The 26,253-nt window shown below is 39.0% G+C and overlaps 1 protein-coding gene across 3 annotated transcripts in view; it reads left to right on the forward strand.

Moving 5' to 3' along the window:
* The window catches only part of PHKB (phosphorylase kinase regulatory subunit beta), a 101,377-nt gene that overhangs the window by 16,809 nt on the left and 58,315 nt on the right, over positions 1-26,253 (forward strand). For all 3 annotated transcript variants that reach the window (XM_088136102.1, XM_088136104.1, XM_088136103.1), the window contains 5 exons: positions 4,954-5,053; positions 11,370-11,477; positions 13,711-13,791; positions 16,650-16,765; positions 26,126-26,189. In XM_088136102.1, coding sequence (XP_087992228.1) covers positions 4,954-5,053; positions 11,370-11,477; positions 13,711-13,791; positions 16,650-16,765; positions 26,126-26,189 — 469 coding nt within the window. The remainder of the gene's footprint in view (positions 1-4,953; positions 5,054-11,369; positions 11,478-13,710; positions 13,792-16,649; positions 16,766-26,125; positions 26,190-26,253) is intronic.

The following is a 26,253-nucleotide window of genomic DNA, read 5'->3' on the forward strand; positions in this document are numbered from 1 at the left end:
ATATAGTAGGGAGGGGCTGGCCCAAAGATCTGGGATAGCTGAACAGCTTTATTAATTACACAGAGATAAATAATGGTCTCTGGGATTTGGCTCCATGGTTCCCTTGCTCTAGGACTCTGAAGATAACAGCAAATTGAAGTAACTGAACAAAACTCAGAAAAAAGGGAGATAAATATATTAACTTCAGAAATAAATACGGGATAATTCATTTATAGTACTTTAATGTCCTGAATAATTAAATATAAAACTGCCTTTTATGTAAAAGATGGTCAATTATCACTATAGCAGGATTCAGTGCAGGATGCTGTTACCATAGCAACTGATGAACATACCTTAAAATCTGGGTTTTATTGTGCATCGGTGCTCGGTCTGAACTTTTCACAAATAAAATAGGAAACATTTTAAAAATAATGTTCATTGAACAAGAGCATAGACATAGAGCAATGCATGGATTATATTCAAGCTATGCTGGGGCTTGCTGCCAAAGTGTTTCTTCTGTATCAAAAAATATTTTTTGATTTATTCCTATCATTGGTTTTATAATTTTAAACTGTTGTAACCCTCCCAGAGTCTTTTGATTTGGGCAGTCTGGTCCCTCTTCTCTTTGGCATACTGTTCTTGCATTTTCTCCAGTGAATGTAATGGGATGCCTGAAATGAAGTAGTGGGTTCAGTGGTTTGATTTGCTTAAGACTCTTCACAGTTTCACATAGTGCCTTTTTAAAAGCTTGTTGATTCACAGTACATTCTACAGTACTTAACTACTTCTGACGTGTTAGTACAACTTTTGGACAAAACTAGTGAGGTTTTAAATGCTTTTCTGTCCTGAATATTAATATGCTTTTAGACCAAGTGTGTTAGTTTCATGTTGGAATTTATTACTGATTATAATACTTGAGTGGTCTTGTGTGTCTTTTAACATGCCTGTGTTTCTGTCTTTCTGGTAAAAATAACAGAATTGATATCTTCCATTTTATTGACCTCACTCTTTTAGGCATGCTCCTTTTCATGAGTTTTAAATTTTATTTTATTTTTTTAAAAAATACAGCTTTTTTGAAGAATATGTTGCAATTGTTCAGTCTTTGAGTTTGGAAAGTGACTGCAAATGCACACACAGGCAGAGACAGACCGAAGCAGCTTATAGAACAGTTGTGGAAGCCCAGGAAAAGACACAATTGAATTGTTGATTAGAAGAAAGGTGTTTCTTTCACATCTGGTGCATTGTGAAGCACTCTTAAAAGATTTCACAGTGGTGAATTCTACACCTGGGGGGTATTCAGGACAGAATTCACTTCAGATTGCAGCAAAGCATGAAGAAGGGCAAAACTTCAATTTTTATTACTTATTTGTTAGATTTATATTCAGCTTTTCCTGCAGGAACTCAATGGCATCCATAACACTCTCATGTTCCTTTCTTTTCCCCACAACAACAATCTTGGGAAGGAGCATGGGCTGACAACGTGACTGCCCAAAATCATCTAGTGAACTTCTGTGACAAGAGAAAACTTGAATCTGGGTTTCCCCAGTTCTTGTCCCACATTTTAACACAGGGTTCCTCAATCTTGGCAACTTGAAGATGTTTGGACTTCATCTCCCATGATGGCTGGGGAATTCTGGGAGTTGAAGTTCACACATCTTCAAGTCGCCAAGGTTGAGGAACCCTGCTTTAACACACTGACTATAAAGTTTCCTGAAATATCACCATAGTGACAGGGTTGGTATTAATTTTTTTTTCCATCTTCTGTATGACAACACACAGGAAACCATTTCTCTTCCTTAGTCGAGAGGAACTTCTGGTGGATTTTCCTTTGAAGAGTCAATTATAATTTCATTTTTCCAATGAGATTTCAGTATCTTATAACAGTGAAGGCTAGCTTTCATCCAGGTTTAAATAGTGGTCTGCTGTTTTTGAAAGCTGGATAGCTTTTTCACTGCCTTCATTTGAAATACTTATTTGCAACTGTTTTATTTTTCTCACAATTATTTTTTCTTGCTGAGCCTAATCTCCTTTAAAAGCTTGTCCTATTCATTTTCTCCCCTAATGATAGGTACTTGTCTGAAGTACCCTTGGGAACTGCAAATCAAAGCCCAACTGTTCTTAACCAGTTGAATGAAAACCTAAGGTGTTCCATTTAATTGCGGACTAGAAATGTCAACTTTCAAAATGTATATCTTTAATTTAATTTGTCTGTGTTTAGGATTACTATAAAACACTCAGCAATAAATGTGTTAACGGAATATTTAAATAAAAACAGATAAAAGAGTGCTAGGATGTCTCTTGCCTTTTCTTATGCGTACATCTTGAAGTTGTAATGATTAACATTTTTTTTCACTGAACTTGTTTCTTCTCACCACAAGAGATGGGAAGATACTGAGGTTTTGACAATCAATGCAGATATTATAGAATCTTACTAATAGTTATTCCTGCTCCTGTTTCAGTGCTTTAGCTTTTTGGAATATGGGTCTTAGACTTCTTTTTCATCTATACAGTTGGAAAACAGATTTAATCAATTTCCTCATACTTGTTCAACTGATAGGACTCCTGCTAAAATATCTGTCTTTTACATTGAGGCAAAATGATCATCGACAAGAAGCAGATGCTTTTTTATTATAGCATCTCTGTTTTAGAATGCCCATGTAGAAAGTTTTAGTTATTTGTTTCTGAATTTTTTATTGCATTGCCTCTTCTGATCATTGATTTGTTATTAAATAATGCTTCTGCTCTGAAGGTTTGTGATTAATGGTTTTCTTGAAAGGCAGTGCACACTTTTTTTTTGCACATTAACTACATGCTTCTTGAAAGTCCACAAAATTCTAGAGGGAATAAATTTAAAAGAAAAGAGAAGTGACTAAAGAGTCGTCAGTAAATAGTTTCAGTAATATGAGAAAAGAGCTTTTATAGTAGTTAAATGTAGTCAAATCATGCCTATTTCATGTGTACTTGAAAGTGACTCCTACTATATTCATTCTATCTACAGTAGAACCAGAGAGTTTAAGACATTGGACTGTATATACCAGGGTTTCTCAATCTTGGCAATGTTAAGATGTGTGGACTTCAACTCCCAGAACCCCCCAGCCAGCTGGCTGAGGAATTCTGGGAGTTGAAGTCCACACGTCTTAACATTGTCAAGGTTGAAAAATCCTGTGTATACCATGCGAAATATAGACTCTATATATCACTTCCTAAAAAGCGGTGGCGCAGCGGCTTAATGATGCTGAAAGTTGCCGGCCAGAAATGGTCGACACTTCAGCGGTTCAAGCGCAGCTTTGCGCAGCAGAGTGAGCTCCTGCTTCCTCCCCAGCTCCTGTCAACCCAGCAGCTCGAAAACTCACGTGAGTAGATAAATGGGGACTCTCACCCTGGTGGGAGGAAAAATGCTGGCGGCGCCTTGCAAAAGGAGACGGGAGCAGTTGCCGGTAGCGCAGAAACCGCACACACCTGAAAAAGGTGCGAAGCAACGGAAACCCCGCTTCCTGCGCTCGCCAGCTGGGCTCTGCTCTAGGAAGGAGGCAATGGCAAACCACTTCCGAAACACCTTGCCTTGAAAACTGCAGGGACTCGTCCAGGCAGTCACTGCAGAATCGGTAACGATTGAGTGCAGGTAATTAATTAAATCAATCAATCAATCAATCAATCAATCAATCATTGCTGAACACCAGGGCCTGGAGAGGTCCTAAAGCTATTGCACTGTAAGATAGTCATCTAAAGCAGGGTTCCTCAACCTTGGCCACTTGAAGATGTGTGGACTTCATGCTTGCTGGGGAATTCTGGGAGTTGAAGTCCACACATCTTCAAGTCGCCAAGGTTGAGGAACCCTGATCTAAAGTGTAGTGGCCCATCAGTGCAATCCCCAGTAGAGGGTTTGAACCTCATAGAAAGATCTGTGGCTATGTACACCTAAGGAGTCCCAAAGAGGACAGAACCAATCACTGCCTCCTAGAGGTAAATATAAGTAAATACAGCATGTATTTAGTGGAGCTTATTGCTAAGTTAAGTGTACTTTGGAATGTAGCAATAGTTTCATAATTTGGCATAATGTGTTTAATTTACACACATTAATTACATATAGCCAGTTATATGTAATAGACAAGTTAATACAGCTTTCAGAAACTATGCTGTGCTCACTTTGGGCTCGCAGAGAATTCTGGGAATTGGCAACCTTACATCTAATTCAGAAAGCCTGGCTTAAGACATTAAAGAGGGAACAGGTATAGAGTTTCTAACCTGCTCTTCCATACAAGAAATGATTGGTGCATCCTATGTTCTTTGTATCTGTAGTTGGAAGAACACTTTGTTTCCTCTTTCTCCTCACCTTTTTAATTATTTTTTTTTAAAAAATATTTGTTTTACATATCTAATGGTGTTTTATGTATTGTTTTATTACATATTTTATTGCTTTTTTTTTTTGTCTTGAGATGCTTTGGCATGTGAAGGTTTTTGTCAGATTATTAAATGAAGAATTAAATAAGTGCCATAAGCCATGTTGACTTGAAAAGAAGAACAAATAAGGATTTGTTGCAGAGTGGTACCATGGAAAGTAACCCAAACAAATATTTAACGTTGTCCAGGAATTATTAGCAAAATTTCAAACATCACTATGCCACAGACATTTGTCAAATATTTTTTTCTTTTCACTTTTATAGTTCATAATTATATATCCATATTTTCTTTAAAATATGAAGACAGAGGGAAACAAAAGTTTGTCGACAAGCATTACTTGACTTCATTTTATGAACCTAAACTTAATTATTGACTTAGTTGTTGCCTTTTTTTATTTTTTAAGGGTCAGCTTTATTCTAGCAAGGTTGATAGGGCCTGAGAACGTTTGAGTTAGCGTATGCCACTTTATCAAAATGTTCTTAATACTTAATTATCAAAAAAGGAATGCTGGTTCCTTCAACTTCCTTCCGAATGAATTTCTAATTTGTTTCATGGGTTATCTCTCTCATTCAGGCGTATTGATGATGACAAGGGACGAACCCATGAGCTGGAGCATTCTGCTATAAAATGTATGCGAGGAATTCTCTACTGCTACATGCGCCAGGCTGATAAGGTAAAATGTTGCATTGTGGACAGAAGCACACACTTAATTCTAAAGGATTAAGTTAATTGTAAGCATTAAAATGTTACAGTGGCAAACAAATTAAAAGGGCAACAGATGTAACATCACTGTGTAGTCTGCCAGAAGAAGTTTTATTTCTAGGCTCTGGCCCTAATGTAGTTAAAAGCCAAAGATGAAGACATGCTTGACATAGTAAATCAACTCTTTGGGGTATTTAGAAACAAACCATCTTAAATTACATTTAGAACTTGAACCAAGGGCAAGCAGGAGCCTGCTAGTTGATCTAATGTTGTTGAAAATGCATACTGTTGCGAGTTGATTGTCTTACGAAAAGCACCAAGGAAAATAGGTTGGTCTGTCAGCGTAAATGGCTGGAAAGAACATGGTGTGACAAGCGTCTGATTATATGCTAGAAGCTGCCTTGGGGAAAGTGCTGCTCATGTAAGTATTATACAAATAATAGTGGCAAAGTTCAGCAAGGTCTTACCCCTTTCCATGACTGGAAAAATAGCATTTCCAGTTCTTAAAGGATGTGGGTAACTTCACGTGTATTCATTTTGTTTCTGTCGTACAACCCACCCCAGTTGACCACTAATCTCAGCAGCATTCTTGTGCATATTAGCCATCCTCTTATTACTAAGTTTCAGCCATAATGTAAATCAGGATTCCAGTAACTTTAAGCGGAATCCAAGCAAATGCCAGTGCTTTCTGATTTTTCTCATCCAGAAAAAGAATTTGCATGACTTGCATTGCTCAGCTACCTTTGGAGTACAAAGCATTTTTCTGGTACCCCAGTTATGATCACTGCTGAGCCGCATTTTGCACACTTTAAATTACACATATAACCACGTTTAAAATTATACCCTTTAATTTGAAAAGTGTAGATGATCTATGCACAGCTCCCACATTCCCAATTAGTTGGAGAAAATAGGTTAAACATGGATAAATAACATTAAGTATCCTTTTGTTTCTAAAAACTATTATTTGTATTGGTGTTGCAATCTATTCTCATTAAATCTTTACAAAAATAGCACATAGTTTTAAAAATGCAGTGGGTCCATGCTATTTAAAGGATGACATGTTTCTTTACTTTTCTATCAGCTCTGAAAAATTCAGTGTGACAAGGTCTTCTTGAAGAAAGGCATTTCTCCCTTTTGGTACAGGTTTATTTGACATGGTACTGTGCAGTCATCTTTGACATAGTTAATCAGAAAAGATTATTTATGAGTTCAGGTCCCCGAGAGGATCCTGTCTTGTGCCTCACAAAAGGAATGAATTTCTTGCCTTAAGTTTGGGTATAGATTTATTTTCCCTGTAATGAAGTTAGAGTTTGTTACTGGTCGCTATTTAATGCTGGTTGAAGAAAATGTATATTTTCCTATAAAGTAATGTTAAATCTCATTTTCCTAGTAGGATTTTGGCATAATCAGATTCAGCAACATCATTCCTCACAAATATATGTCTCAGAAGAAAAATCCATGCTCAAAAGGCTACTTTGGTCATACTCTCAGATCGCATTCTCTTGGATTTTTGTTTAGTATTTGAACGACAAAGTCCATTGTGTGTCACCAGCCCCTTTTGAGAATTTTCAGGAGAAGATGGATTGAGATTGTGTGTTCTTCTTTGAATGAAAGCCCACATTCCATTTGGGCTTTCAGAACTAGTGGTGTGGGTTTTAACACACATAGTTAAACTGTGTGATCACCCTCTTCCACTGATCGAAAGTGAGCATACTCACCTGAATGTTGTGTCAGACTGGAAACCTTGGATATTTTGACAGTTGTCTGTAGCTAGAACACAGGAAGTTGCCTTAAACTGATTGCGTTCGTATGACATACCAAGCCATATTGTGCACCTGGACCTGCGTTCATTTTGGTACTATGAAAGGCCGTTAATCATAAACTGTAATTCTATTTTGTTCTGGATTAGCTGTGGTTTAAAACATCATCTGAATCCAGACTAATAGCTGATTTATGATTAAGCAGATATTTGTCTTCCGGGAAGACAATGTGTAGTACGGAAGTTCTGATGATGCATCTTTGTTTTTCACTTTCATGTAATTGTAGTGGTGGGGTTCCTTTGAAAGCAAGATTATAATTTCTCATCCTATGCATGATGGCTCCAACTCTGTTCAGGTCGCTGCAGGCTTCATTGGTGATGTTGTTTGCCTTCCAAACCTACAAAAATTGCTGGGATATTAAATAAAAGAGAGGAGACAGCAGTGATTTATTGTGTTGTTTTGGGTGCATTCGCGGGATTAACATAAGACCTGCTTAGCATATCATGCAAATCCAGTCACTAAGTCATATGATCACTCCATCTAGTTCATAACGTTCTACATTGTCCTGCAGCTCTCCAGGGTTTCAAAGAAGATTCCTTTTTCCACAACTTCCTGGAGATGTGAACAACTGAATCGGGGACACTTAACATCAAAAATATGTGTGAACCAATGAACGATGGCTATTCCCTGGAAAAACAGTCCAGCTCAATACTAGCTTCCAATCTTGTTTCCTAGATGTCATTTTTCAGATTTCATTTTAGCTGAGGTGCATGTCTTAGTAAAGCCAGGGAGCACAGAAAAAGAATCTTCTTGTTTAGATGGGTTTTCATAATGATATCCTTTCAGAGGATTTTTGAAAGCAAGATCTACTTGGAAATAAGATTGTTCGAGCTCACTGTGCCCCATGGATTCAGACTTTGAAATATGCATGCAGGCAGCTTGCATGAGAATACAGTTCCTGGAAGGAATGCATTAGAATAGCAACAAATAAAAAGTAAATGGTTTTAGTTGATGGCAGGGCTATTTAACAATCCTATAATTTGTCTATCTAGCCTTGACATTGGACATCATTATCATGAAATATCTTTTCAAACGTTATGCTACAATAGAAGTAATTTCATTCCAGAGTATGAAGTAGTAGCTAGTTTGTTAATGGTGCCAGTCATTTATAGCACGGAGGCATAAACACCCAACTCATCTCCCCACATCTGATGGATTTTGAAGAAGTAGTTTAATATACCTGATTGTTATACCACGATAGTTTCATTTTATTTGTGTGACCCGTGTCAAGAGCTCAGAGGCTTGATATTAAATGAGGCTGGATCGTGCTTTGCTTAAACATAACTGAGACAGCACAGGTAAACAGGTTCTGCTGCCCAGTTTTTCTGTAATTTCAGGCTCTGGCTAATCATAGTTTAAAATGTCTTTCAGCCTAGCAAAGTTTTTTTCTCTTTATGTTGCACAATGCCAAGCAAATGGGAATAAGAAATGACAATTGGTAGCAGATGATAACCTGTAAATCTGCTATTGATTTATCTATGATGTTTCTGTTTTTTTCCTCCAATACCTTCAAGGTGACATACACCAGCAATTACTCAGTGTTATTCTCCTGATGTTTGGAATTGGGAGTGTCAGGCGTGATGAAACCTACTTTTTCAACACTTTGCGCCTGAACTTATAGAAACCGCTGGCAGTCTATCGCCTCTTATTTTGTAGCGCCGCTCTGGCACAAAAGGGAGTTCAAATTAAAGTGGAATTGATTGAAGAAAAGTAGATGTTACATGGCAATAAAAGTAAAAAGGAGAAGGACAAAGGATAAAAAGAAAAGAAATAGAATAAAACAACTCTTTCAGAATATGGCCAGGAGAATCCCCAAACTCAAACCCATGAAGAACAAAACAATATACTATGCCTATGGAACTCAAATTAAGTTTTAATATAAGGAGTACCCTCAAAATACTTGGTTTTAGCATTTTTTAAAGAAATGCTTTAATGCTCTCTTAGAATCAACTAAAACAGTTAATGTCTTTGAGTCATACTCATATCCTGGGAACTTCAGGATGGGTCCATCCCTTTTCGTGGCAAGAGTATGAAGATTTTGCTGTTGCCTTCTTCCAGGATGATCTTGGCTTTCCAAGTCTAGCCTGTGGCCTTGGAATTCCCTGGTGATCTTCCAGCCAAGGATTAAATAAGCTCCACCCTTGTGATGGAATGGTTTGATGAAGGCCGCGCTCGGGGAGATAAGCATTTCCTTAGCCCCCAGCAGTAGCGTGGGGAGGTTAAGAAGATGAGACTGGCACCACCCTAAGGAATTCATGGTGTTTTGGCTTGCTGGCTTGGGAAGTTTAGATTCAGTCTGGAGAGATTGATGTCAGGTTCAGCCCAAATAACTCCACGAGACAGTACAGATACAGTTCTGTTGCATTTATTAGCTTCCACCTCCAAGACAGAATCTCTCCAGACTGAATTTAAACTTCCCAAGCCAGCAAGCCAAAACTCCGTGAATTCCTTAGGGTGGTGCCAGTCTCATCTTCTTAACCTTCCCACGCTCCTGCTGGGGGCTAAGGAAATGCTTATCTCCCCGAGCGCGGCCTTCATCAAACCATTCCATCACAACCCTACTTATTTCTGAACCCAGAGAAGTATCCTGCCACCTGCTGCATCCCCCTCAGAGAAAGGAAGTGTGCAAGCAACTCAGGTTGCAACCTGCTCATACCTAGACCCTTAACAGATTTTATTATTATTTTATTATTTATTTATATTCATTGGGCACCAGCTCCAGACTTTCCAGTCTGTTTGCAAGACTCTAAATATCCTGACTCAGATCCCCATTGTGGTGCTCCTCAAGACACCCTTCTTCTCTCCTTCTGATCTAACATCTTCATATGATTCAGAAGCGTGTTTCAAATATATCTATATTGGAAAAACATAGCACAAAAGCTACACTCTGGTCTCCTGGTTTGTGGTTCTAAATTGTGGCAAAAATCCTCAGACTCCTTAATTGCTTTTGATACAGGCAATAGCGGGGGGTCGGACCCAACTAATAATCAGAAGGATGTTGAGAAACTTGAAGGGAGGTCCTGCAGATGGTAGGGGTGTTGGGGTGAAAACAGTGTGGTAGAAAAACATAACTGAAGGTGGAAGTTTTAGAACAGAATTTGACCTGCAGATGAAACTGTCTGTATACAAAGGACAGCAGTGTATCACAATAATCACATGGCGGATGATACTTTGGGGGAATCACATGACGAAGTGATATTTCTGACTAGTGAACAGAGAAATGCTCATTGCCCAGGAAAATAGTTATAACTCTTTGGGTGTTGTCATTTTAATGGTTCCCTTTACTGCTGCTACTGCCTCTTATAATTGTTTTTATATTGCTGCATGATTGTATTAATATTGCTGTAATTATGTGATACTGCTTTTCTTTCGATGGCAAGCTTTGAGTTTCTTCTGTAAATATCCTTGGGTATTTGTTAGAAGGTGTAGCATCGTTCTTCAAGCACGGGTCCTTTTGAAAGCAAAATGGCTGTGCACATAAAAGATTTCATGGTTTAAAAAGAGCCATGGGGAACACACTGACAACCGAGCCTGTTAAATGGGCATGGAAATGCTCTCGGATTGCTATGGCAGAGAAGAAAACAAGGGAAAGAAAAAGGAATGGATTATTCTGGAAAAGGACATGATCATCTGGTTGGAATCTGAACAAAAGCATTGGGTTCATATTGAATTCAGTTGCTTTCTTTAATCTGTGGGCATCAGTGTTCCATACAGTTTTTTAAACAAATAATCATTTGAAATATAATTTATTAATACGGCTTCATTTAAGGGACGTGCACAGGGTTTGTTAATCTGTGTGTCAATTGTTCAAGGCAATGGGGAATGACCTTGTGGCTGAGGAACCATAGCAGCTGTTTTGAAGAAATCAGAATGATGTTTGATTGTTATAATAAATCATTAGTTGTTTACCAAAGATTATGCTCTTCCTAAAGTTGCAACATTACTCATTTTCTCCATCTGTGCTAAAAATCTAGAAAATAAACTACTTAGATAATTTAAAAATTATAACCTTCTCTATCCACTTTCTTTTCTGGAGAAAGAACATACTTTCTTCAAAAAGTAAGGGGTAGGTCCTAAGACTGTTGGTTTGTTGGCAGAATTCTCTTTGGAGAAAAGGTCAGAAATGGGCTCACCTTATCTGCTCACTTCTATGTGGGAGAGACTTGATTCTCCTTAAATAAAAGGAGATTTTGTACACTTTGTCTAGAAGGATGGTAATTTTAGAAGATTACTCTGTTATCTATGTTGTGTTGACTCCCACTTATGAAACAGTGGTTGTTAAGAATAATAGCTCACTTTTCCAACTGCTTATATTTAAAAAATGTAACAGGTATCACTGCAGAATTCATAGTGCTTTTCTTAGAAGTCCAACTGTTGTGATGTTTAGTGGCTTGTGATACTTTGTGTTGGTAGCTTGACTCATCCAAATACTTGTGTAGGACTAGATGTAATCTTTTTTCCCCCCAGGTTCAACAATATAAGCAAGATCCTAAGCCATCCAAATGCCTGCATTCTGTTTTCAATGTTCACACAGGCGATGAGGTCTTTTCTCATGAGGAATATGGTCATCTGCAGGTACCAATTTTTTTTAAATGTACTACAGAACCAGAATGACTTTGAATAATATTTATGTCATGCTGTTTAGTTAGAGGCTAGAGTTCTTTTAAAATGCGTTCAACTATTGAGCTTGACAGGTTGATTTTCCTGCTTTAACAGACCAACAACAGCAAGCTGTTTTGTAGTTTGATTTGTTGCTGTATAATTCACTGTAAACAATATCAGTACAATGGCCAAATGAATTGTTGCTGTCTTTGAAACAAGGCAGCCTTGGCTCTGTAAATGCAGACCTTAAAATATGTTTATAGATTTATTTTAAGAACTGCTGATCTGGATGCTCTGTTATGGTGGGTGATTCAATTTCCCTTCTTAGAATACAGCCAGCCACTTAATTAAAAGTTGATGGATTTTTAGTTTAATTCTTAGCTTTCTTTCTTAGTCACCATTCTATGGGGTTTCCTTATTGCATATGTCAAATTTTGGATCATCAGGTGTCAATTTTACCTGGGATAATAGTAATCTTGTCCGTGACTGTGATAGATCAGAATTTTCCCTTAGCAGTAACAAGGCATTTCAAACACAGTGGCTGTGTTTTTTCCTGCCTGCAGAACCTCTTCAGAATCACTTTGAAATACAATATTGTACATTGTAGTACAGCATATTTCCTGCTGGGCATGGTTTGGTTCTGGAGTCATGCAATTTGATGAATTTTAGGCATCACACTGCAAGTTAATTAACTGCTATGACTGCTTTTGGTTTTGAGAATGTAGTCTTTTCAGTGCTATTTTTATTGCTACTGTTTTAATAGGGCATTTCAGTTGCAAGACAGTTATTTAAATATAGTTATGTTCTTGCAGTTTGCCTCCTTGAAAGAAGAGAGAACTGAAGGATTTCATATTTTAAGACTTTTTTCCCTTTAAATTATCAGGTGAACGGGTGTAATTTGGCATGTTATGATGTGGGCAGTCTTTTGCATGCTCTTGTTTCCTCTGGTATTTGTCTCGATACTTCCCCAGCATAATGTCTTGTAGGGAACTGCTGTGGCAGATGGTATTGGCATCTAAGAGATAATTATGTCAACAGCTCGTTTTTCATAAATGTAATTTAAATCCTATGAATCAGGCGCGGAAGAGTTGGTTAAAATGAAGACTTCCCTCGGCAGGCGGCTTCAGAAATGCTTTATTTATGAGGGAGAGATACAACCCAGGGATGTTTCTTGCATTCTTTAAGGCCAGGTGGATTAGATTTCCTTTGGATTTGATTTGATTATGTGCCATCAAGCCCTTGTTTATTCTTTAGTGACCACATAGATATTTTTTTCTCCATGATGATTTGTCCCTAACCTAGTCTTTCAGGTCATCCAATGGTGCACCCATCACCACTGTAACTGAATCTGTCCACCTTGCTGCTTGTTGTGCTCTTCTCTTTCCTTCCACCTTTCCCAGCATCAGAGCCTTTTCCAGAGAGCTGGGTCTTCGCATAATGAGTCCAAAGCAGGATAATTTAAGCCTGGTCATTTGTGCCTCGAGCGAGGACTCTGGATTGATTTGTTCAATGATCCATTGGTTTGTTTTCTTGGCTGTCCATGACATTTGTAGCCTCCGTGTTTGTAGTGGGCAAGGGCAAAACTATTAGCATGCAGCCTATAAGGAAATGTTGGTAGGCCTACCACTTTCTGTTTTCCTTTTAGCCATTCCTTTCTCCTCTGCCTGTCCTGCCTTGTAAGGTGTTGCTAAAAAAATAGACAGATGGCTCTGAGTTCTGAAATTATTTATTTCAAGACAATTTTGAAATTAAGTTGAGGGCTGCGGGTTGCCTTTTTCTACTCTGGAGGGATTCAGGCATCAGTGATAATGAAATAAAGAACTTTTAAAATAAACCCAAACTGATGTCCTATGACTGAATTTTGTCCCTTTTATTTAAAAACTAGTATTTTCTAAAATGGATGCTGAAGAAGAAGCCACCTATGCACCTTGAAGAGGTATCTCTGATCCTGGAACTGTGCATTATATCATGTAGATACAACTCAGAGACGCAAGAGGAAATTACAGTAGGAAGCTCCCAGCTACCAAGCATGTTGAAGGATTATCAGCCTCTTCCAGATACAAGACATACATTTATTTTCCATTTTACACCTATTATTTTCGTTAATTCTAGTTTTACTAGACACATTGACTGCAGGCATTATAATATGTGCAGGCTAATTTTTTCCTTGACAGGATTATTTCTTTTATCTTTTGCCTTCTTCTAGATAAATGCTGTATCACTCTTCCTCCTCTACCTGGTGGAGATGATTTCATCTGGTCTGCAGATTATCTACAACACAGATGAGGTATGAACGAGTCAATTCCATATCAGTAAAGCAGACTGAAGGAGTCTTATAGGCCATATGGGTTAAACAAAATGGAAGTAAACTCTTTTCCTTGGGCGCCTTCTGAAATAGCTGAATTAAAATAAATCTGGAGTAATGTTTTTCCTTCTTGCCCTGAATGATGGCAAGAAACTATTTCTGTTAGCATTTCTGTAACCATGTAAAGGGTAGGTGAATGTGCAATGGATCCTTACAAAGAGCTTACTTAATTTACCTGGTGTGCACTTCCGTGTATTTCAAGAAAATATGATTTTATTCCCCCCATCAAATAATAACTGTTTTCTAAAAATATTATTTCTATTTTTTTTAATAGACTCTCTGTCAATATCTGCATATGTACTCTGTAGCACGCAGTGGGCTGTTATGCCTGCAGAAATTTCCCTGCTCATTCCAGAAATGCCACTTAAAACAGCTTCTAAAGCATGTGTAGAATCAATGTGAATGTGTATGTGAAACATGACATCCATATAAATGTATATGAAACCTAGATCTGGGGATAGAGTGGGGAAATCTGTGGTTGGAGGATTCCCACAAGTGAAGCAAAGTTGTCCCATAGCAAATTTCCGCATTGAAACACTTTTTAAAAAATATCGCCTTCAGTGACATGTTTTGATACTGTACTAAAGTAAACCTGGCTGTAAACAGGCCTTGACAACAGAACTGTCAGGTTCAGCCCAAGAACCACAACAAGACAGTCCAGGAACAGCTCAGTTACTTTATTAGCTTACACCTACTAGACAGAATCTCGCCAGACTAACTCTAATCCCCAACGACAGCAACTATAACCCTGAATCCCTAGGGAGGGGCCAGTCTCCTTCTTTTCACTTTCACACGTTCCGGCTGGGGGCTGAGGAGGTGCTTGGAATGTCTCTCCCCCTCCCTGTAACCTTGAAGCTTCATTCCAGGATCCTCCTCACTCATGCCTTCCATCACAAGAACAAAGATTTTCCTAGCGCTCTTAAATCCAGCTGTCTGTACTTCTCAATAATCTGCAAACTCTTCTATGCTTGGGAAGTTTTGACCTGAATGTTCCCACTTGCTTACTTCATATGGTGATGAGTGAGTTTGTTTTAATTATATGATACTTACATTTCAGTTCCTGTGGGCTCCCTCCAAATATGGTAGATTTTCAACAATGAAAGTCATTGGGAGATCTAAGGCCGCATACAAGGGGGTTGGAGTAGCCTGGGCTGGAGGTGCCCCTCCAGCCTTACTGGGTGGTGGCAGCTTACCTAAGATCATCTGAGAAGGTCATAACTAAAATGAGATTTGGATAAGAAATTGCCTGGTATAGGTCACGCTTTCAACCATTCCTCAATACCAGATTGCCTCTTAAAATGGGGTGCAAGTACTTGGCAGAAAGGAGGAGGAGGAGAAGGAGGAGGAGTCTTGCCTAATTAGATGTCACATACTTTGAATTTGTCACTGACTCTGAGTAGTTTTGTCCTATGAATGTACAGATTGAAATAATCATGCTGGAGTTCTTTCTGAGCCCTGCCCCCTCCTTCCCATTTTTTTTCTTTATTTCACATTTAGACTAATCCCTTGTGTAAGATGTTATGCCTATTGAGTGTATTGAAGCTATTCATTATTACTCCTTGTTTCCCTTGGAGGTAAATGAGTTGCCTCCAGTAGTAGATGAAAATGCTGAGCAAGTTTTAAATGGTTGAATAAATGTAATGGGTTTTGTTTCTCTGTGTAGAACAATGATATTTGTTAACTCCTTACAAACAGAAAAGGATTATTTCCCATATCAATAATTTGAGCAACGTATTTTATACATGCTCTGTACCTGAAAATTCAGATCTGTAGAATAACTTTCCACATATAATATGGCATATAAAATGTATCTAAAATGTAAAGATAGAATTTTGAGTAGCTTGAATATAGCTTAATTCTGCATAGTACAAAAGAAGGAACCTAATTTACGAAGAAGACTTTACTACCCCTGCACTATTAAACCTCTGCTGGTGTTAGGGTTCTCTTTTGAACTGTATGCAAAGTAGTGTAGATGCTGTTGAAAACAAGAATTGGATGGAAGGTGCTTGAGGGTTCTCTAAGTTTCTGAAGGAGCTTTGGGGGAAGGGGGTCCTACAAGTGGAAGGAGCAGATAGAAAGCCAACCTGCATGAAGTAATGAAGAACGTCTTTGACATGTACCAGATACAGCCTTAGCGCTCCCACTGAGGCCATGAGACCTTTCCCAGAGTTCCCTAAAGTGAGTGGGGTCAAAGGTTTTGGAGTCTTTGAGTTTTAAAGAGTGAAATGGGTACTTTAACCCTCTGTAAGAGTTGAGGAACCATTTTCACTCCTTATCTTCTCAAGTCTAGCCCTACAAGTCTATAAACATTTTGAACCCGTGATATCATTACTGCAGCTACATCCCTTATGCACCCAGGGCAGGGCAGCCCCAGGATGAAAAAGCTTTACCCTTGCAATTGTCAGTACTGTGTCTTTTTTTATCCCTCTCCTAGTGTTCCAAGAAAGAAGTGAAAGCATTTGGCACTCCCAATGTGTAGACCTGATTTTTCTAAGCAGAGCAATACAGTCCTGGGGATGATGGAAAAGAGGGAATTCTCCAGGCTGAGCTTGGAGTAAAATTCAGTCAAGTAATTCTTCTTGACTGCTTGCTGTTGCAACATTATTTTAGAGAATAATACTTCCTCCATTTACATGTAATGCCCAGTAATAATAGCAAACTGAATTATAGGCAAGACCAACAGAATTATCTGAAGATCTAGCCATGTCTTTCAGACACAGAACTATTAATAGATTTCAGCATTTTGCTTATCTCAATTCCATTTCCTTTCTTCTTTGAAGGTTTCTTTCATACAAAACCTCGTTTTCTGTGTAGAAAGGGCTTATCGGGTGCCGGACTTTGGTGTGTGGGAAAGAGGAAGCAAATACAACAATGGAAGCACTGAATTGCATTCAAGGTATTTTTTCATTCATTCCTTTTTTCCAACAGTCTGTTCTGTCTCAGTTAATGTGAATGTTGGTGTGGAATTTACTGGATGACTTCGTTCCGGTCACTATCTCATAACCCAATCCTGCAACCTTGTTGCCCTGAGCTGCTGGAAGAAAGGCAGGATAGAAATGTGACATTAAATAAAGTAATAAATATCTTTTAATAGGAATATTCTCTCACTCTGTATTTCTAAATATGTCTCTATCAAAATACCTATTTCTAAATATATCTCATGAAAAGCCAGTAGAGGAACATGTTCCAAAAGTGGAGGATTAAACAGAAAAAGTATATATATATTTTTAATCCTCTTTCAATCGTGACTGAGTCTACGGAGACTGCCTGGACGAGTCCCTGCAGTTTTCCTGGCAAGGTTTTTTTTCGGAAGTGGTTTGCCGTTGCCTCCTTCCTAGGGCGGAGCCCAGCTGGCGGTCGCAGGAAATTGAGCTCTTCCGTTGCGTTGTGTCCAGCAACTGACCCGTTTTCCTGTGCAAGGCGCCGCCAGCGTTTTTCCTCCCACCGGGGTAAGAGTACCTATTTATCTACTCGCTTATGCTTTCGAACTGCTAGGTGGACAGGAGCTAGGGACAAATGACGGGAGCTCACCCCGCTGCACGGAGCTTGGGCTCAAACCGCTGAAGTGTTGACCATTTCTATCTGGCAACTTCCAGCGTCATTAAGCCGCTGCGCCACCGCGTCCCACAGAAAAAGTATTGCCTGTGGCTTATTGCAATCATTTGGAAACCTGCTAAAATGCTCTGTTGAACTCAAGTTGCATGGGAAGTCATGAGTAATCTTTCTTGGAAAAGGTTAGGAAGCCATACTGAAAGAATTCTTGGGGCTGCCATGTTACAGGAACAAACCATGTAATAGAAATATTATTTAACCCCTTTTCCATCTCTTCTCATTCCTATCTGACGGGCTGCTCAGAAGGGCAGTGTCCATCTGACCGTTGTTTTTGCAATGATCAGATTTGCTATCATGTTGTTTTACAGCTGTTCTGTACCCAAGTTTACTATGGTAAAGGTTACAATTATTTTTTTATTTATTTGTTAAATGGGTACCCTACTTTTCCTCTAGGCATTTAAAGGGTACCTATTGCATACCTTCTTTCAGTGTTATCTTCACAACAGCAAACTTACGGAGTAGTTTGGACTGAGAGGTACTAACTGGTTTAAAGTCACTCATGCTGTATCAGTAGCTACGTGAGGACTTAAAATCAGGCGTCCTGGGTTTAACCTAACAACTATACAACAGCGGCTCTTATAAAAGATGTGTATAAACGCTGGAAACTGTGCTGATTCACATAACTGCATAGAAAAAGTGTTAAGCACATTTAATGCAAAGCGTAGGCTTTCTTGATATATACCAACAATGTATCTTTGTGCTTCACAGACCCTGCCTTATTGCTAACAAACTCAAAAACAAAAAAATCACTGCTTTTCCTCCACTACGTTGATGTGAGTTTTCTGAAGCCATTTCATATCCCAAGTAACAATCATTTTAAGGGCTAAGTTCCTGACCTCCATAGTTTTAAATATTGTGTCTAAATATCAGATCCTGCTGGATCATTTACAGACTCCAAGCTCTGTCTGTTTCATTATTAATACCAGTGGTCTCAGTTACTGGTTTTTTATATTATTATTATTATTATCATCATGCATGCCTTTTCGAAATAAAAAGTCTGAACTTACATGTTACTTCTGTTTGTGCTCCATTAGCTGTGGAGTCAGTAGAACCATGGCCTTTTAGATGACAGTTGTAATAATTTTCTTGGGAAAAATAGGTTACAAATATTATTGACAAAAAGAAGTCACAGTGACAGTTACATATAAAAGCTGTTGTATTGATTCAGTGCATATATTTCCATACACAATAACATTAAGGAGTCAGGTGGATGCCTACGTCTACGATTTTATTTATTTGCAACTTGCGATAAAATTCAGAGATGTGTATTTTATGTGTTTCCTTTCATCTCTTAAATGCATAGATACTAGGCCTTAAACTAAATATTTTTTAGCATTGTAGTTTAATCTTTCATCTGAGTGACTTTATCCAAAGAATGTTTCAAAGTCATAAACCAGTGTGCTCAAAAAGCAAGATGATCAGAGGAAGAGGAAAGCCGATCCTCTTCTGAAAATTCTGATGTCATAACAAATGCCCATTTCAGGCCACCACCATGGCTTGTCTACCAAGCCGCTAATGTTCTTCCCATCTCTTATTCTGGTTTAAATTAAATATAGATTTAGATCCACCTTTCATTTGGAAGCTGAAAGTAACATACATAGCATGACTTTCATTTTTCCATACAACAACCATTCTGTGGTCTAGGGTGACCTGAGAAAGTAACTGGTCCAAAGTCACCCATTGAGTTTCTGTGGCTGAGCGTGGATTTCAGCCTTCTCATTGGGCCAGTCCAACACCTTACCCATTGGACCATACTGGCTTGCTTTTAGAGAAAAATTCTGTTGAGGAACGTCATGTTAACTAGTAGCTGTGCACTTTGTATTTTGTAGAAGTCAATCATAAACCACTTAAAAGACCATATAGGTAGTCCTCACTTAACAACCACAATTGGGACCCAAATTTCCATCGCTAAGCGATGCAGTTGTAAAGCAAAATGTCACATTACCATTTTGCTTAGCAACCGCAATCCCAGCACTCCCGGTTGCCATTGTTAACCGAGAATCATGGATCATTAAGCAGAGGGAGTCCCAGGTAAAGAGTGCAGGGGTGCCATAGGGGAGTGGGGGAGCCCCTGGGAGGCCTGGTGTAGGCCACGTGCGAGTTGTGGGGGTGCTGCAGTGCGCCACAAAGCCACAGCTGCCCCTGGAAGCCTCAGGGCGCTGTAACTCTCCCCATCTGCCTATCCTCCCCATCTATGCCCTTTTGGCCACCCTGCACAGTGGCACTCAGTGGCAGCACTGGGGCTGGGGTTGAAGGACAATTCGGGGTGTTCAGTAGTCTCAGCCAGTTGCCACCCCCCCCCAGGCCTCGACTTCAGCCCCAGCACTGCCGCTGCACCTGAGGAATGCCATCTCAAGCCCCATGCTGCAGCTCGCCACCCCAGCACCTTGCAAATAGCAACATTTTTATTGTTGACTTTTCAGCAATGATAAATTGTAAGTCTGCAATTTAACTCTTTTGGAAATTTTGGAAAGCTAGCTCTGTAATGTCTAGAAATGCATGTTTCCCACCCATGTGTTTGAAATACTCATTTGTCCTGTAACCATTTTGTTCAAGCTGTTTCCAAGCATCTGTTGAATTATTCTGGAAAAACATTTTTGACATTTCCCATCTGTGTTGTTTCTGAAAAGCAGCGTCTTTCTACTCTGAGCATTAGAAAGACATTGGCACCAGAGTCTTCCACTTGTTCTCCTTTGTTCTGCAACTCATCCTGCTGATGTGTTGTCTATCCTTATTAAGTTTTTGTTTTGCTTGTTCATTTGGCTGCCAGTCTTTTTAATACAGTTTTTTATCCCAGTAATCTACACACGATTTCTTTTTTAGGCTGTTTAGCATCATTCTTGATACTTCCCACAGAAACATCATTTCCAAATGGGAAAATTTAAAATCTGAAAGCAAAGGAAGATTCTGGATTTCTTAGTGATTCAATTTTGATGATAATCTGGTCCGCTTGTTTTGTTGTTGAAAGCTTTTTCAAAACCTCTTTATCCCATCTGTGTTCATTTATTTCAATCACTTCTTTAACTTAGCCAGTTTGGTGTACTGGTTAAGGCATCAGGCTAGAAACTGGGAGACCGTGAGTTCTAGTCCCGCCTGAGGCACGAAGCCAGCTGGGCGACGTTGGGCCACTCACTTTCTTTCAGCCCTAGGAAGGAAGCAATGGCAAACCACTTCCAAAAGTCCTTGCCTAGATAACTGTGAGGACTAGTCCAGGCAGTCTCCGGGAGTCAACACTGGCTCGAAGGCACCCACACATTAGCTTAGGCTGGAAACCATATCCTGTTTGAATGAACAGCTCCACAGTCACTTGGCGGGTCTGCGTGTGTGTGTATCTAGGTGTGCACACTTGCATGAAGAGAGTCTTATTTCGGAGCATGAGTTGGCATTTGAAGGAGGTTTGTTCATACATTCAGACTGTACAGTCCTTCTAAAATTCTGCATGTTAGACTGAATGCTTGAGCTTGGATTCTCTCTTAAATTAAACCTTGGGGCTTGCAATTAAAGATTGCCCATAAGACAATGAACAGTAATTTAGTAGCAGAGTCTCTCATCTCTTATTCTTAAGCAATCATGAAGGCGTCAGTCAGAAGCCCAACGTTTAGCAGCTGGTGTAATCACAAAGCTTGGGAAGAGCTGTTCAGTATTCTTCAGAGAGGCTAGCTTCTGGTAGCAGTATCCATTGGCGGCTTTGAGAGAGGGAACACATTCTTAATCCATTTGTATTAGTCTTCATCCCTTATGTAAGCAAAAGGTAGAAGCTGAGGCTGCTCTTTTCAAATTGTCAGCTTTTCTGGTGCCTCTACTGATGTCGAAAGCTAAAGGAATGGGGTCAGTAAGCTGATCTCATATCTGAAACAGCCACTCCTTTGTGGCATTACAAATAGGTACATATCTGTTAATTGGATTATCCAAGTGATGGCTGAATCGTGTCTTAGTATTATATATTTATTGAGGGAATATCAATTAAGAATTATTGGGTTTCCATTATATGCCCTGCTCTTATTTAGATTTGATGAGGACGGATTTTGTTTTCCTTTTTAAAAAACTGGGCCGGGTTTAAAAATACTTTGGGGGAAAAAAGCTTTTTATTTCTGTAATTTATTACTTTAAAATATTTATATTAAACCCTTCCCTTGTAAAAATAGTGCTGAGGATGGTTCACATCACATTAAAAATGATCTAAGAATGTATTTAAGAATGTATATATTTGCTAAGAAGCAACTTTAAAGCAAAAGATCAGTCCCAGATAACTCCTTAATCTGGTAAGTCAAACACTTTCTGGAGAAAAATAAATCTGCTAACAGAAAAACCAGTAGAGAGGGAAGCTAGGCAAACTTCTTAGACAGGGCTTTCTGTAATCTGAGCTTGGTTACAGGTAATCCTCAACTTACAGCTACAATTGGAATCAGAACTTCCATTGCTAAATGATGTGGTTGTTAAGTGAGTTGCATCTGATTTTACAACCTTTTTTGCCCCATCATTGTTAAGCAAATCCAGCTTCCCCCATTGAATGCTTGTTGGAAGCCCCCTGGAAGGTCGCCAATGACAATCAAGTGACCCTGGGACACTGCAACCATCGTAAATACATGCCAAGCACCTGAATTTTGATCATGTGACTGTGGGGACGTTACAATGGTCGTAAGTGTGAGGACCAGTTGTAAGTCACTTTTCAGCACCATCGTAACTGTGAACATGAGCATGAAACTGAGCAAACTGAGCAAACTCAGGGAGGCAGTGAAGGACAGGAAGGCCTGGCGCAATATGGTTCATGGGGTCACGAAGAGTCGGACACGACTTAACGACTAAACAACAACAAACTGTGAACAGGCGTTAAACAAACGGTTGTAAGTCAAGGACTATCTGTACAGGAAAGACTCTCGCTGATGTCTTAAGCAGTTGTGTCTTTGTCCTGGCAGAACATAAAGATGAAGCCCTTTGGAAGATCTGAAGAATGGGCTGAAACATCTCTGAAGAAATTGTCCCTTAGATATCTTGTATCCATCCATCTCTCAGTGCTCAAAAATCAGCTGGAAGCTATTGTAGTTTGGTACAATGAGATTCTCAGGCTTCTGGAGCCTGCTGATTCCCCCACCCCAATATTCTTGCTGTTGCATTTTTGAGCATAGGTCTCCAGCCACCATCACTCCATGTTTTGGCGCACCGGAAAAGGAGTATAGCTATAACTATGAGATATTCTTGTCTTCCTGTCCTTGCATATTGGCTATTGCCTTTTTACTTGTCTGGATAAAACCAAAGCCGCACTAATGCCTTCTCTAAGCACAGGATAGGATGAGTGGAAGAATTCTCATGTAATCGACGGAGCTACGCCGCTTCAGGTTATGGGCGGGGGATCTTGTATGTGACTGCACTTTTGTGAGAATGATTTGATGTATACAAAAACTCTCTGCTGGCTTTGAATCTTCCTTACATTTCCTTTTGTTCATTTGTTTTTACTTGCAGGGGCTCTCCCCTCCCTGCTTGTCCCCAGCTGTTACCTCCATCCCAATTTGGAAGCATTAAAAATGTCCTGAGGTTGTATTATAACCTCGTTCTGCTGCATGCATAAGGCAGGTTTTGAGGACTTTCCATAATGCAATAGAGCTTTGAGTTTGGTCTACAGATGAGCTGGACTGAGATTGTGGAATTCCCAGAAGCCAAAATACTCTGTGCTTCTTTAAATTGCAGATATATTTTGAATGTTCCCATTTTTTAAATATTCCCTGCAAAGAGAAAATGAGGAAATATGTGGTTCATTTCATTTGAAGAGTTTGTTTGGATTTTTCTTCATCCTGGGGCCACCCACACAGATTGGGTGCCTAATACAGCACTATTGAATATTTTGGATTTTAATTAGGGGCACATTAGTTTATACAGTGGGTTAGGCAGCTTTGCTATAACCGACTTGTTAATATAATTAAAGGCAGCTTCCCCTTATTATAAGGATGTTCAGTTTTGTATACTGCAAAATACAAAGAGTTAATTAAAATGGTACCAAACTATGTTGAGTTTAAAAAAAACAGGGGGAGGGGAGAAGAAAACAAAAGTGAAAGAAAAAACATTTATATAGATTTGTACGAGGAAGGCCTGCGTGAAGAGCAAGTGTTCAAGAAGTGCCTGAAAGATGCAATCATAGGTACTTCTTGAGTTTAATGGGGGAGAAGATTCCATTAGAGAAGCAGTGCACTAAGCAATCCAGCTTCTATTAACGTGTCATCTGTCATCAAGATGAGAATAATTTCTAATCAGCAGAAAATCGGGAAAAAATGTGAGATTTCACCAGCCTTTGATGGCAGCTGCTTAGAACAAAGTTCGGTAGGCAACCTAATCAGCCTTCCCTTGTTGAACCAATTAGTAAACTGCGCATGGTTTTTTCCCCTCTTGTGCGTTGCTTCAGAAAAGCATTGAAAGCTCTTGGTGCGATGGTAGAAATAAAGGAAGAATCAATGTTTCACGGAAAGCTGGTAATGAAAATGTTCCATCGGAAACTATATTTAAGGGAGCTGGTGTCCTGTAGACATTAAGATGTTGAACTGACATTGGGAGATCCAGGTTCAAGTCCAGTTGTAGACCCAGAAGCTCTTTGGGTGATATGGGACCTGTCATTCTCCCTCAGTTCTCATAGGGAGATAATGCAGTGAAAAATGGGAGGAGGTACTGCTATGTTCACTGCCTTGAGCTCTTGAATAAAAAACAATACATAAATCTGACAAACAGATGACATGTTATGAGATACTTATTTCCACTTCGTTTCTTGCTTGAAGTTATTTCTCTGTGGCATAGGAATCTAACTAAGGTTTGTTTTTAAATGGAACCTGTTTAATTTGTCCAGCTGATTTTTATTATCTGAAAATACATCTGGCTACATCATAGGTTTGGGGCAGGGATCTAATTCTGAAGCATGTGCAGGTTATTGGAAATTATAGCCAAGATCCAGGTTCCCATACTCCGCATATATGTAATGCTCTATTCAGAAATTTTGAAAGTGTTGCAGAATAAAGAATCAAAAAAACGTTGGCTTAATGAAAGTTTTATACCCAGATGCATGTATATACCCAGGTGTAATAGAAAACCATGATTTATCACTTTGTGAACTAGCCTGCATGAGCTTAGAGTTCTGTATTTCCCTTCTCTGTTTTGGAGAGCAGAATATATATTTCAAAATTCTCATTTTTGTTTTCACATAAATCACAATTCATCCCTATACCTAAACCTGGGGAACTGTTTATATATGGGAATGGGGGAGGTTAAATTGTAATTAATGAGAATAAGCTAGGATCAAACAATGGTTCAGGAGTTCAGTTTGTTTAATAACTAGAATTCAAATTTGAGAGCGAGGGATATAAAGTGTGGTTTGTTTAATAAAAGTAGAACCAAATGCATCTGAAATCCTTGAAACAATAGAGAGGCATGTTAGCCTAAAATTCACATAGACATGTTCATGTGATCTCTACTGGGCCATTGTGGTCATAGCTGTAAATTTTTGAACTCATGAAACTGCCATGTAATGAGTCAATACATCCATTATTTGGAATAATGTGATCATACAGGCTGGCACCAGCTCTTTAAAGGTAAATTTCCTTACCTGAAATCTTTGTCAGTGGAGATACTGTGTCCATGGACTCCTTTATGCAATGCAGGTTCTTTAAGACAGATACCTTCCCTTTCCTATTTATCCTCACTTTTCCACTTTTGTGGTAAAAAAAATACGAACCCTTTTGTGGTTGATGCATGAATAAATAATAGATAACTTCACAGTAAACGCATCTGTCCATTTATGAATTATTCTTCAGTGTTTTATTTCATGGAAACAGCTGGTGCTACTTGGTTCATAATAAAATAAATATTTTCTTCAAGTACAGGTAGTCCTTGGTTAAGGACGGTAGTGGGACCAGAATGTATGTCTCTAAGTGACATGGTTGTAAAGTGCAACATCACCTGACTGCACTGCTTAGTGATGGCAGTTCCAGTTGCCATCATTAAGCGAATCCCATGCCATCAAGTGTGATGTCACTTGCTCACCATTTGTGACTTCCTGCCAGCTTCCCCATTGACTTTGCTTATTGGAAGCCAGCAGCGAAGGTCGCAAATCATGATCACATGACTGCGGGGACACTGTGACAGCTGGAATTTTGAGGACCAGTAGTAAGTCCCCCTTACTACTGGATTTTGCTTATTGCTGTACTATAGCACTCCTAGAGAGTATTCAGAGAAGAACACAATTTACTTTAGGTCCCTTAGCCAGATTTGAAGAGTGTCCGTGAAGTACCATATATATCAGTGGTCCCATGAAGTAATGAAAAACTCACCAGTTCTTTCTCATCACTCCCCTGAAAGGTGAACACACAGAAGCCCACTATTGTTCCTTTTACAGCAAGACCTATAAACGTATGGTGCCAGATGTCCAAATCCGAGGTGCTTTCAAAAATACATATTTTTTACAGATCACTGGTGACCTTTAAATATAAATTGCTGAAAACTAATAAAATAAACCTACTGTATCATCATTTTGTCCTAAGACTTTTTAAGCTATCAGCAAGAAATTATCTGATGTATAAGCTAACCTTTAGGGAGCAGGATTTTTATTTCCAGAGTTGTAAGCATAACAAACAACTTTTTCTTTCTGTCTCTTTTCTTTGTTTCTCAGTTCTGTCGGGTTGGCAAAAGCAGCTCTAGAAGCAATTAACGGATTCAACCTCTTTGGCAATCAGGTAGTAGGAATATTTAAGTATTTGTTCATTCTTCATTTTTAATTAACCGCTTTTTCTGTAGTAA

The sequence above is a fragment of the Python bivittatus genome, unplaced genomic scaffold (assembly GCF_059951505.1).
Source record: "Python bivittatus isolate LINGU-HERP-01145 unplaced genomic scaffold, Pbiv_v1 ctg000190_np1212, whole genome shotgun sequence".
Taxonomy (NCBI): Eukaryota; Metazoa; Chordata; class Lepidosauria; order Squamata; family Pythonidae; genus Python; species Python bivittatus.